The sequence below is a fragment of the Gadus morhua genome, chromosome 11, assembly GCF_902167405.1.
Source record: "Gadus morhua chromosome 11, gadMor3.0, whole genome shotgun sequence".
Taxonomy (NCBI): Eukaryota; Metazoa; Chordata; class Actinopteri; order Gadiformes; family Gadidae; genus Gadus; species Gadus morhua.
This window is the reverse complement of record NC_044058.1, coordinates 4,306,638-4,319,284: the sequence shown is the minus strand read 5'-3', so window position 1 is coordinate 4,319,284 and position 12,647 is coordinate 4,306,638. Positions and strand designations below refer to the sequence as shown.

General features: G+C 42.2%; 3 protein-coding genes across 6 annotated transcripts; 2 read left to right on the top strand and 1 right to left on the bottom strand.

Annotated features, from left to right (window-relative positions):
- Positions 1-2,542: 2,542 nt before the first annotated feature.
- On the bottom strand, positions 2,543-6,285 carry zgc:174935 (neurofilament heavy polypeptide). Of its 4 annotated transcripts, none has more exons than XM_030370598.1 (6): positions 5,777-6,285; positions 4,442-4,496; positions 4,198-4,312; positions 3,981-4,089; positions 3,812-3,950; positions 2,543-3,325 (listed from the first exon to the last, which is right to left on the bottom strand). In XM_030370598.1, the coding sequence occupies exons 1-5, from the start codon at positions 6,068-6,070 to the stop codon at positions 3,816-3,818; spliced, it is 708 nt and encodes a 235-aa protein (XP_030226458.1). In that variant the 5' UTR covers positions 6,071-6,285; the 3' UTR covers positions 2,543-3,325; positions 3,812-3,815. The 4 variants fall into 4 exon arrangements, with proteins under 4 accessions (XP_030226458.1, XP_030226459.1, XP_030226460.1 ...); XM_030370599.1 differs by having other exon boundaries at positions 3,812-3,986; positions 4,032-4,089; XM_030370600.1 differs by having other exon boundaries at positions 3,812-3,956; positions 4,032-4,089; positions 5,777-6,284.
- A 296-nt stretch (positions 6,286-6,581) lies between these two features.
- si:dkey-87o1.2 (uncharacterized) lies at positions 6,582-8,343 on the top strand. The gene is made up of 4 exons (XM_030370602.1): positions 6,582-7,031; positions 7,232-7,286; positions 7,715-7,832; positions 7,965-8,343. Exons 1-4 carry the CDS (start codon positions 6,735-6,737, stop codon positions 7,993-7,995), a joined length of 501 nt encoding a protein of 166 aa, XP_030226462.1. The 5' UTR covers positions 6,582-6,734; the 3' UTR covers positions 7,996-8,343.
- A 1,138-nt stretch (positions 8,344-9,481) lies between these two features.
- On the top strand, positions 9,482-12,175 carry them4 (thioesterase superfamily member 4). Its single transcript, XM_030370601.1, has 6 exons — positions 9,482-9,893; positions 10,051-10,234; positions 10,506-10,668; positions 10,868-10,978; positions 11,151-11,275; positions 11,393-12,175. Exons 1-6 carry the CDS (start codon positions 9,807-9,809, stop codon positions 11,434-11,436), a joined length of 714 nt encoding a protein of 237 aa, XP_030226461.1. The 5' UTR covers positions 9,482-9,806; the 3' UTR covers positions 11,437-12,175.
- The last annotated feature ends 472 nt before the right edge of the window (positions 12,176-12,647 follow it).

The window sequence follows — 12,647 nt, the reverse complement described above, 5'->3', positions numbered from 1 at the left end:
AAGCTGACCATAGTGTAGATGAGGACAGAAACATTTTGTATTTTAACATGCAGAAAACAAAGGTTACAAAGAAGTTACATACCACATCGCTTTGTCCAGGTCCATTTCTTTCCTCCTCCTTTTTCCTACTCAATACTGTTTGTCAAAAATCTGAGGCCTAAATATGTCTTGTTGTGAGGTTAAAGTATGTTGTGTGTCAGGTATCTTGCAAAACAGATGATTAAACCTAATGAAACCTCATGAAAAAAAGGTTAAATAGATAAAAAACAACATCTTCATTAGATTTGCTAATGTAATGTTAGAGCCAAAATGGTGAAAACTCCATGTATGAGTTGTATTTGTCAGTGTCCCATCGTCCATCAGTGCTGCCTGAATGTATGAATGTGTGAACAAGTCTGCAGCGGGACAGGGTTTATATACATGGCTGGAACTTGAGTGTTGGTGGAGGGTACCACCAACACTCACTGACATTCACAGTGTAATTAGTTGGATATTGATCAACTGATTTGGCCTGGAGCCTTTCCTCCCAACATTAGCCTAATCAATAGATGTAATGTTCATCAGAGCGTGAGCTACCCAACATAACTTTCAGTTGATCTCTAAATCTAGGTCAAAGTTTTAGAATTGAATTGAGTCACTTCATTAAGTAGGGAGCGTTCCATTCCATTCGTTTGGTCTATCTATTTCCATTCAACATCGGGAGGTACTTTTCGACTTAACTACACAGTGCTTTGATGTGCCCATTGTTTTGCCCAAAAATATTTTCTACCTTTACCTGCTGTGTTATACTCTTTGCCTCAAGTTCATATATTTACGTTTGGTTAGTGTGTCGTAACCCACCTGAGGCAGCTCTCTTTGGCATGTTTTTAATCACTAGATATACATTCATACAAGTAGTGAAATATAGTCTCAGGCCTATTCAACTAGCGGCCCGTGGGCCAAATGCGGCCCCTCTTACATTTTTTCTGGCCCGCAAGAGGTTGCATGCAAAAAATAAATAAAATAAAGGAGAAACATAGTTGCATGCAAATCAGGTTTCTGTGTGTAGCCGGTGATACTAGCCAGTATCAGTATCCCACATCAGGAACTGGCATCACTTTTTCTGACAATGTTTGGCTCAACCGATACGTGTGAGTCTAGCTTTTCTCATATGAATGCCATCAGAACAAGGGCACGTTGGACCATGACCTATGAGAAGCTGCATGAGTGTCTCAGGATGAGCCAAACTAGGCAAACAAGGCAGTGCATCTTTCTCACTGACTCACTGGCTCAAAATGTCTCATATGTACAGTAGTTCTGTTTTGTGATGATTCAAACAACATTGTTGAATTCTAAATACGTGTCCAAAATATGTGAGAACAAAATCTTTTATAATGATACGATTAAAAGTCAAGAAGGAAGGAATGCGTCTGACAAGTTTATTCCATGTAGTAGTATTATATATATTAAGTTAACACTAATTTAAGTATGATTTATTTGTAGAGATTTATTCACGTAGTTTTACTCCGTGTGGCTCATGAACCCCCAGTGGTTTTCCTTTTCGGCCCACTTGTTAAGGAGGTTGAATAGCCCTGGTCTACAGGGTTCAAATGTATATAGAGGAAGTGACCTCTGGTTGTCAAGATGACCTTTGGTAAACGGATCAATATCAATCAATCAATACTGCCATCACATATGGTAACTGCAGGCAGACAGAACTGTGGGATGTTAACACATGCTAACTTCTCAGCTGTGTATTTCATTATGATGAACCACCAGTACTCCAGCCATTGTCAAAAAAACACCTCAAAACATTCCTTTTCACCAAGTCCTTTTTTTCCTTTAGACTATATTTTTGCTTGACAATTTATTTTCAATGAATGATTTTGCATCAATTGTGCCTTATGTAAGTGTCTGTGTGTGTGCATGTGTATGTGTTTTTTTTCCGGCCACTGAACTGTACTGAAAATACATTTTCAAAATAATTTACATTAGTTAGTAGCCCACAGAGCATGCAATCAAATTCAATGTGAATAATTATAGAAAGGTTCACATTGAACTTTGAGGGCATTTTATTTCATTAAATGCAAGAGTGACATGGATTGCTTGAATGTCCAGAAATATCCACACTATAAAATAATATTCATTTAGATGTATCAAGACATCAACGGTGGCTTGGAGAGCCAGACTAGCAATGGCCGGTTCAGTTACACAGCCAGCATAGAACAATGCCTTAAATAGCCAACTTTCCTCAAAGGGGCCCACTATACTAGGGACAACACCTCCTCAAAACAACCAAATCATGCCATTATGAGAGCAAGGAATTCACCTATGGTCTTTTGCTCTAGGGTTGCTTGCAGAAAGGAGAAATTAGAGAAATGAGAGACTGTTCACCCTCTCTCTGCAACCCCTGTAACATGACCTTGTAAACCCGCTGGGGCAGAAGGGAGTCATCATGTCCCGGCCTAATAGGGGGCCTGGGGGTAGAATGTATTGGGTGGAGTCTGATGGGCAGAAAATAGAGTGGTGACCGGAGAGGAAAAAAATATCAGACACACTGGGGGATGTTGTATAAAGAACATTTATTTATTTTCATGACAAAGCATTATGATGTTGATGTTCAAATATAAACAAGTGCATTTATGAAAGTCAGGTGGCTTTACCAAGAAATATATATACGGATCCGACAGTCCCATACATATAGCCTTACAAATCAAATAGTTCTGGATATGTAAATTACTAAATGATTTGGTTGGCATGACAATTAGGCCAACCACTCAATTGAAGATATAGAAAATATATAATTGGTACAAAATAATCCCCTTCCCCATATTAGAAAATTAACTCAGAAACACATGGAGTAGCCCATAAGACTTTTGGACTTACAGTTAAACAGAAACAGCTTTAACTTCTTTTGGACTTCCGGACAGGTCAGCACAGAGTGTCGTTTTAGCAGGTCAACTAACGGGGCAATGGGGCTTTGTGAATGGCTGATGGAGGTGTAAAGGTGGATTGTATGTAAACAATACACCCTTAGGGAGGATCACTATGTAAAAAGATGTATAGACGAAGACAAAGTTATTCAACATACACGGGTGTGCACCAGTGTATGAGCAACAGAAAACTTCCATGGAGAAAAATAACTTCATGGCGACATGGTGGAGTTTGGTCGAACTTGGGGAGTCCATTTCAAATGGGAATCCTGGGTTATTAGTTAAGGTGCTGAACTTCCAAAATAGTGTTTGGATATAAAGAGGTCCAACTCTCCTAGAAAGTGGAGTCCTTCTGCTTGCCGTCTTCACTTCCTTCTTTCAGAGATCCGCCTGGAGTCCTATTTACATGACGACTTTGAATACAGGACACACACACACACACACACACACACATATACACACACACACACACGGATGTGTTTGATCTGTAACTGTAGCCACTACAATCACCTACAGACTACATTGCCATTCATAAAAACGGTTAGATGAGTAATGCTTAACTGCTATACAAAGGTGTGGTAAAAATGTTAGTGGGAGTAACAATGCTCGTGGCAGCTCAAGCCAACCCTTTATGGAAAATGCCCAGGAAACCCACCCTCAGAAGTATATTTAGGCGAGGAAGGAAGAAAAGTGTATACATTCAGCTTATGAACTCAGTTCTGAAAAAGTATGAATCCCTTAACCTTTGTGTGTAGTTTGTACGAATTAAAAGTAAATATCAGCCTAGAATAAACCTAGTATTTCACAACTCATATTAGGATTGTTTCAGGTAAACCTTCTCAGACATCTTGCACTATTTCCACTACGAAATAAGTTAAAAACTGTAAAAATAGGCTTACTTCATTATGATTTAGGGGCCTTATCCTTGGCCTCCCCCGCCTTAGAGGCCTCTTCCTTGGCCTCCTCGGGCTTAGGGGCCTCTGCTTTAGCCTCCTCGGGCTTAGGGGCCTCTGCCTTAGCCTCCTCGGGCTTAGGGGCCTCTGCCTTAGCCTCCTCGGGCTTAGGGGCCTCTACCTTAGCCTCCTCGGGCTTAGGGGCCTCTGCCTTAGGGGCATCTGCCTTAGGGGCCTCTGCCTTGGCCTCCTCTGGCTTAGGATCCGGCACACCACACAGTTTCCTAAAATAACAATGTTAAAAGACGACAGCATGATGTATGGGGTTGAAGATACAGTTAAATCCGTGGTATGAAGAGTCCAGACTTTGCCTGCTATAGTCGTTACTGTACCTGGCCACTTCTGAATCCGTTTTGATGAAGTCACACAATTTGCTTTTCTCATTTATCTGCTTATTTAGAGATGCAACCTCAGCTTCCCAGTTGGCCTTCTGCTTTGTAAATTCCTCTGTGGATATAGGGCTCAATTATAAAACTCTTGTAATGCAACCTTTTAGAAATAGATTTTAGAAATTTGCCCAGTGTCCCTAGTAAAATTTACTTGCGTGCTGTTGAAAGAAGTGTTTTGGTCACTTACCTTTTTTGCTACCAAGTTCAGACTCAAGTGATGCAGCCTCATCTGTTATCTGTTTCTATGGGTTAAAAAGAGATGCAAGGATATTTTATTTTAGGATACAAATACAATATATTATATCCCAATTACGCATAAGCTTAGTTTGCCAATTACTTCCTGTGCCAAATTAAGCACCCCCAACACATGGATGTAATAGATACATGATGCAACGCAAGACCAGCCTGCTGTATCCAGGTCAACCATGTAATCCACTGGTATAGCAAGTTTAAAATAAATGTGCCTGGCCTTGCCTATAGCAAGTTCTTTGAGGCATCAGTTGCATGGTCCGAGAACGATGTCAAAGCTAGTAATGCTATTTGTTTTATTGCAATGATAACTGTTAAGACTGGTACTGGCATATTTTCTTCTTCGTCAAAGAAAAGTGTGGCAAGCGTGAATTTGAATGCCTACAAGAATTGGCTATATGTCTATATTGACTCCATTAAGAGACGGCCACAATCACACGGCTCCACCCAATGACAGCCCCACCCAATCACATGGCTCCACCCAACGACACGGCTCTAGCCAATGACACGGCTCTACCCAATCACACGGCTCCACCCAATGACAGCTCCACCCAATGACACGGCTCCACCCAATCACACACGTCCACCCAATCACACGGCTCCACCCAACGACACAGCTCCACCCATGATACGGCTTCAACCAATGATGGCTTCACACAATCACACGGCTTCACCCAATCACACGGCTTCACCCAATAACATGGCTCCACCCAATCACACAGCTTCACCCAATGACAGCTTCACCCAATCACACAGCTTCACCCAATGACAGCTTCACCCAATGACAGCTTCACCCAATCACACGGCTCCACCCAATGACAGCCTCACCCAATCACATCTTCCAATCACACGGCTTCCCCCAACGACAGCTTTGCCCAATTATGACAGCATCACCCAATCACACAGCTTCGCTCAATCACCCAATGACAGCTTCTCTCTCTCTCTATGACAGCTTCACCCAATCACACGGCTTCACCCAATGACACGGCTTCACCCAATGACACGGCTTCACCCAATGACACGGCTATACAAACATCGCATCATTCATCATAAACATCTAAACCGGGCAATATGGAGTGTCCGGTGTATAAAGAGACAAATTAATGGTTATCTATGGACATTACCTAATTTACCGACACTGCAAACAAAACGGTTGAGATCAACCCGCCAGTCCCACCATATCGATTGACCCCCTGTCCCGAAGATATGAGGGGTATCCCAAAGATATGAGGGGTATCCCAAAGATATGAGTGTGTCTCAAGCTTTGACCTACCTTAGCACTCTCACAGGCTTCCACTTCAGCCTTGTTTGCCGTCTGTTTGGCCAGGTGATCAGCCGCTTCACTCTCCAGTGCCTTGACTTCTTCTTTAATCTTGGCCATAAGTGGTTGCTTTTTGGAGATCTCCACTTTGTACTCACCGAGCACGTCCACGCTGACGCTGAGTTTAATGAACTGGAACTTGTTGCGTTTGAGCAGTCGTTCCTCTTCCCCCTTCCGTCGGGTCACCGTCCAAAACAATCCCAAACTCACAAGTACTGAAAAAAACAGCAAGATGTTGAGCCTCATCTTGCTTGCGAATTTGTGTTGGTAGCGACGCGCTTACTCTTCAGATAATTCAATAAACCAAAGCGTTTATTTTTTAATAGGCCTATACCAACTTTCTTTATGCAATCTGTAAATAAAAGTAAGCGAGGCGCCTGCGATATTAAAAAAAAACAGGACATCGACCTTTCCCTTAATTTGAAAGAAGGGGAGTAAAGGAAGTATGCCAGAAGGTGTAAATGTTTGGCTTTGCACCACCTGGGCCCGCCCACTGCGCTAGTCACCATGGGATGTTCAATTCATGTCAGTGTTTTTGGAAAGCAGGGTTTAAAGTTTTAAAAATATGCTTCAACCATCATACCTCTTAAAAATAGAATGTAACAACATAGGCCTATGAAGCAAATGTTCAGGACAAAGGCAGCACTCGTTTTAATATAAATGATTGGATATAGTGAATGGGAGCTGGATGGAGAAAGAGAAAAGTGGACCAACAAGGAAGTGCCAGTGGTTATGATTGGTCACGCCCAGGTATCTGGTTCAGCAGGTGGAGCCGGTTACAGGTGGAATAACCACCCCTGAATGCGGTGTGCCTTCGGAGGGAGACACTTGTCAGTGCTGGGTTGCATGTACAGTGAGAGGAGCATCAACTACAACAACCTGCTGGTTGCCTTTTCTTGCTTCTGCCAAGATGAAGATCGTGCCTGTAATGGCGTTCCTCAGTGTGAGTGTGATGGTGGTGATGATATACCAGGCCGTTCGGCAGGAGCTGGAGCTGCGGAGTCTTAAAGCACGCATGTTGGAGACCTCTGCCGAGCTCAAGCAGAAAGAACACGCCATCATTCAGGAGAAAAACACAATACAAGATCTGAACAAGCTGCTTGATCCTCTCACAAAGCAGAAAGATCAACTTAATAAGAATAAGTTGGACCTCAGTAGATCTGTAGCTCAAATGACCAATTCCCTAGTGATCTGTAACACTGACAAGGTAAGGAAGACACAATAACTCTGAAATGCACTGCTTCAATAGAAATACCAATGACTGTATGGTCTTGGTTGAACTGGGTGTGTTCTTCTGAGTAAACATTGGGAATTCACACCTTTTTGGTAAAGGTAATTAACCCTGTTTCCTGCATTTACAATTTGGTGTTGTATATTGAATAAGATTTCTTGATGTGTGTATTCCAGGAAGTGGCTGAGAGAAACAAGGCCGACGGCACAAAGGCTCTAGCTGAGGTCAACGGTAAGGCTGTATGAGGGGCTGTAATGGGAACACTCACAGATACCTTATTTTAATTGAAGTTAAACGTGGCTAATATTTCAGATAATATTCGATCTACATCATATTAACTTTTTCATTCATCAAGTGAAATAGATTATTCTTGGTCTTACGCCTCTGAAATGCTATTTCATTGGTTATTATTTCTGATTATTAAGTAAATGCTTCAGACAGATACAATCTTTATTTGAAAAAGTTGGCTATCATGACTGGTTGAGGGAAGTTTAAGATATTTATGAGGTATTATGGACTAAATAATTAAAATCCAGTAAAAGTCACTTGATAGATGATTGTGTAGTGAACATTGTTTCTGTGTGCAACTCGGTCCTCTATGGGTCAGAATTATGTTTTTATAAATAATGTAACATTTCTGCTGTACTCCTTGTCCACAGCTAGCCACCAAGCCGAAAAAAATAAAGCAGAGGAGCAGATCAAAATCTTACAACTGCAAATTCTGGATAGAGACAAGGCAATCTGTACATTTGTAGATGAGACCAAGGAAGAAGGACGGTAAGATATTCCAAAATAAAAATAAAAGCTAAAAATGCCAGCCTATGACTTAAGACTATGACTGAGTTGAATTGAAATAAGTTCTCAAATGTGATTTGAGAATAACTGATTTTTCTTCTCTTTTCATTACAGGAAGCTCTGCAGCATTGCTAAAGCCAAATAAGTGTGTGTGTGTGTGTGTGTGTGTGTGTGTGTGTGTGTGTGTGTGTGTGTGTGTGTGTGTGTGTGTGTGTGTGTGTGTGTGTGTGTGTGTGTGTGTGTGTGTGTGTGTGTGTGTGTGTGTGTTCCTCAACCAGTTACTCCGCATTCTGTATCTGATAACCTTTGCCTGCTAGATAATTGTTTTTTGTGACAAACCTGCTGGATGATAGTTAATTTTTTACAAACCTGATAACCTCCCTTTGGAAGAATTGGAATTGTATGTCTCAATACCATGCTTGCAGCACACTTGAAGTATAAGTATTTTACAAACTAACGTGGATAATAAATCAATTTAATCTTACAACATAAACATCTGGTCTACATGAGGTTTGTACAGTCTCGGGTCTGGCTGTTAAACTTTTGTTCTTCCAGGTTCAGTTATGCTGGTACTGTGTGAGGCTTATTCCAATACCGCCCTCTGCTGGACATTTGCACTTCCCCATTTAAATAGGCAAAGAATTCAACGCAACTCTGACGTCCCCCAGCTGGTGAAGGGCTAATGACGTAATCGTTTGCGTTTCAGGCGTCCGCATGGGTCCGTCCGGATAGATTTGAAACCACCTCCGAGGGTGGTTGAGAAATGTGATGCTTCGGGCACCGGTTTTGCCGGCTCCGTCTGGAAGGTCGGCCGAAACGCACAAGACTAGCGGTTTCACAAAAAATCGGCTTCTTGTGGACGGGGTCTCATACTAGGCCAGGCCATCTGTACCGTGCCCAAGTCCGTTTGACACCTAACGTGCTCAAGTACGAATGCGCCCCCCTGGTGGGACGACGACGTAGGAATGTTAGGAATGTAGGAATGTTAAATAATTCAGAATTAGTTAATTTAATGAATGGTTCTTTCAGTAATCCCATAAAAGGCATACGTTATCTTGATAATTTATGTAATATTTGTGACTTTAGGATGGGACAGAAGGAGACAGGTGACTATCAATGATTGACGGCTGCAGCATGGAAATCCAATGCGAATAAATTGTAATTAATATATCGTTATGGTTACAAGTAACAAAGTCCATGCTACACGCCACCTAAGTGGCTGCCGCCTTCCACTTCTATTTGGCTCCTCCAGACATAAGGTCACATGGTGTTGATGTTGAAAGACCGGTTTATAGTGATATTGGTTAAAAAAGATATGGCCTGGTTTTCCTTGTTGACATCCAGGGCGTGTGTGTGTGTGTGTGTGCCACCAGGCATGTGTAGCTCCTCCTTTTCGGCACCTTTTCGAATACAATTAGGCCTAAGCATCTAAAATAGATGCATTCAAATTGACCGTCACATTTTTGTTATGAATATGCCGGTCCTCGGAACAAAAAAGGTTGGGAAGGAACCCCTGCTTTAAACTCGTACATATTGCAGAGTATGTCCAACAGCGCCCCCTGAGGTCATGGTGGTTTGCAGAACACTGTCACACCGGAAAGGGTCCGAGGGTGGAGGCGGACCCGTATGACGTTGTTGTCCGTGTTTTTCGGCTCACACCGGAAGCCCCATGCGAGAAAAAGCCGGTAGGCGATGACAGATCTCAATGTCACTACACACGGTCCTTACACAAAAATTATACTTCTTAACAGGCGTAACGTCATAGCGTATTATTCCTCATCCTCTGATCACTCGGTCGGATCAATGTTCTGGTTGTGACAGCGACGAAGCGACAACATAGGATCACTCGCTGACCGCAATCCACCTTGTCGCTAACGAAAGGCTCATGCGAATCAAAACAATATCGGTGTCGGTAATATTCAATACAATATCAGGGTGATAAGGTATAGTGTGGGCATGGCCAGTATCCTCTGTCGAATCTCCAAAACCTTGGTGAACCATCGCTTGCCTCCATTCACGAAAGGCCTCATACGGCCCATGGTGGTACGTCGACATTACATACATCAATGCAGAAAATACTTTCTCAGTCGATTGAGTGTTTCTTGATTAATGTATGATTTCCAGTGGAGGTTTTAAACTGGCAAGTTGGCTGTGAATAAACCGTTTTGATGGCTGTGATGTGCTTGTTTATCCAACACAGACCGTGTCCTGGCCGTTTCAGTCACAGCCGAGAGACTTGAGTCTTCCAAATCCCTCATGGAGCAAAGAGATGCTGCAGCATTATGAGCTCTACAACAGCCAGTGTGTGGGCGAGGATGGAAAGGAAGGCTCTGGACCGTGGAGGAGACTGCCCAGCTACAACCGCTTACTCAAGTTTGCTACAGGTGTCACGGAATGACCTTTGATTGGAAAGTTGTAGTGTGTGTGTGTGTGTGTGTGTGTGTGTGTGTGTGTGTGTGTGTTTTCATAATTGTACATGGAATTTACAGAATGTAACCCCCTATTTGGAAGAAATGTCCAAAACACATTCAGTGTCCAAAAAGTGTCCATAACACATTCATATACTAGAGAGAAACCTCTCTTATTTTGTTGTAGTATTTTCTCAGGGATTGATCATCATTTATTTTTCTTAAACGTGCGTTTGTGCCTCATCAGGGGGAGTGCTGCTCAGTAAGATCATCCAGTCGGAGGCGCGCCTTTTTACGAGGAACATCAAAATCCCGGGGGCGGGATTTGAATACGTTATGTTCATTAAAAAATCGCAGGAGAAATGTGTGTGTATATTCCAGGCTGGACATCTGCTAGAAGGGCCACCAGGGTGAGTTAATTGTGGGTTTTTTTCTCCCAGTTGGAGTAAATACCCCAATGTTTCTGTTCCTATATTATATATTTGCATTACTTGAAAACTACATACATTTTGGACATAAGATACTACTAAAAAGTGAGATGCTCATCGTATAAATACCTTTTTGCCCCTTCAAAATATCATGTTGAGTTTAATAGGAGTGTATTTTCAGGCACGTCCACGGGGGGGCGACAGCGGCCATGATTGACTCAGTAAACGGGACACACGCCACCTACGTGTGCGGACCTGTGATGACTGCAAACCTCAACATAAATTACCGCAAGTAATAATGCACGCGTTATATTAATCCACGGAGAAGAACTAACTATGTATCTTTGGAATATAGGCTTTGGTCAATTCCATTAATGACTATTGTAATTGCACTATACTATTACTATTATGCCTATGCAACCGATATTGTGTAATCTGTCATTCTAATTGTCCTTGTCCCAAAGCCCCATCCCATTGGGCAGCACAGTGGTGCTGGAGTCTACGCTGGATCAAAGGGAAGGCCGAAAAGCTTTTTTCTCCTGCATTGTGACTTCAATAGATGGCTCCAAAGTCCATGTAGAATCAAAAGGTATCACTAAACACATCCAGTCTGCTTCCATCACAACAGGGATAATGTGTGATGCTCTAACAGTGATGTTTGGCCGTACCAGTCTTCTCACTGTGCCTTTCTTCACGCCTTTTGCAGCACTGTTTCTATCTATCTCCATGAGCCGCATATTAGGAGGCTAGCACCCGTCACACCAGCCCACCGACCCTACGAAACATGTCTGTCTTCAAGCGACCCGTGAGTTCAGAGGTTTGGGGATCCTTCTTCACTGGCAGTGAGGGTGATGGAGAGGGACCCTGGAGTTCAGAGGCCCCTGATTGGGTCCAGCCCTGGGTCCTCCGGCCGTCACCATGCCTGGGGGCGAGATTGACGCGAGGAAAGGAGTGATGTGTGAGTTCTTACCAGACTTCCAGAAGGATTGACCAACAAAGACTATTCTTTATTTATGCAATGAATTTAATTGATCATCTTTTGGAGTATATTCATTTTTGGGTGGTTGGATACTGTGTTCATTATCACAGTGTTGCTGTTTGTAGGATGTTGGAGATGTTTTGACTGATAAAGCCTTTGTAAGGTGCTGGAGATGTTTTTACTGATGAAGCCTGATCACCCATCTGCACATCCTTTATTTATCACATTATTAATATTAGAAAGGGAACATTTCTTCATTATTTTGAACTTTAAAGTAAGTATGGCTAAGTGTTGGAAAATGTGTGAACTCCTCCAATGAAAGTGTCTTTCAGATTGTAGGAAGAACACGTACATTCCTGGGTGGGCAAGAAATGTCCATCAAGCAGAAAGCATGGTGCAAGTTGGGGGGTGGGGACCAATTGTTTGGTTTGACCCCATTTACAAATATATTGTTCCACTGTCATCATTACTGAAAAAACACACTGTGCTATTATTTGTGTCGCCTCATCAGATTTCGCCTCGGTTATTTCCTTTCTTCACTGTTGCATGTGGGGATTTCTGTGTGTTTTATTTTTATTTCCTCCCATTGTAACATAACTATTTGGGGTCGAGGTGTGGAGGTTTTCAAGTTTATATTTAACGTAATAATTTTAAATATGCTCAAACAAGATTTAAATTATTCGGTAATAACATTATTTTCTCCGTCAAACATTATTCGATTTTTTGAATAACAGACACACACACACACACACACACACACACACACACACCCTACCTTATTGGCTACAGGTGCCTTGTTTGGATTGATGGTGTTGTTTGCAAATTGGGTTCATTCATTGTGTGCGTGTGATGATAGAATGTGTTCTATGGTATGTCCTGATTATCATAACGCCTAAAGGTTATGATAACGGAAGTTAAAGTATTGCAGTAGCCTACAATATAATTTTTGCCATACTACCTGAGCATTCATTGTGTTTATACA

Coding starts and splice junctions, on each gene's coding strand:
- zgc:174935 (XM_030370597.1), bottom strand. CDS start 6,070: ATGAGGCTCAACATCTTGCTGTTTTTTTCAGTACTTGTGAGTTTGGGA. Junction 4,313..4,441: donor TGAACTTGGTAGCAAAAAAG/GTAAGTGACCAA, acceptor CTATATCCACAG/AGGAATTTACAAAGCAGAAG. Junction 4,090..4,197: donor ACGGATTCAGAAGTGGCCAG/GTACAGTAACGA, acceptor TTGTTATTTTAG/GAAACTGTGTGGTGTGCCGG.
- them4 (XM_030370601.1), top strand. CDS start 9,807: ATGGCCAGTATCCTCTGTCGAATCTCCAAAACCTTGGTGAACCATCGC. Junction 10,669..10,867: donor CTGCTAGAAGGGCCACCAGG/GTGAGTTAATTG, acceptor GTGTATTTTCAG/GCACGTCCACGGGGGGGCGA. Junction 10,979..11,150: donor CTCAACATAAATTACCGCAA/GTAATAATGCAC, acceptor CTTGTCCCAAAG/CCCCATCCCATTGGGCAGCA.
- si:dkey-87o1.2 (XM_030370602.1), top strand. CDS start 6,735: ATGAAGATCGTGCCTGTAATGGCGTTCCTCAGTGTGAGTGTGATGGTG. Junction 7,032..7,231: donor TGATCTGTAACACTGACAAG/GTAAGGAAGACA, acceptor TGTGTATTCCAG/GAAGTGGCTGAGAGAAACAA. Junction 7,287..7,714: donor GGCTCTAGCTGAGGTCAACG/GTAAGGCTGTAT, acceptor CCTTGTCCACAG/CTAGCCACCAAGCCGAAAAA.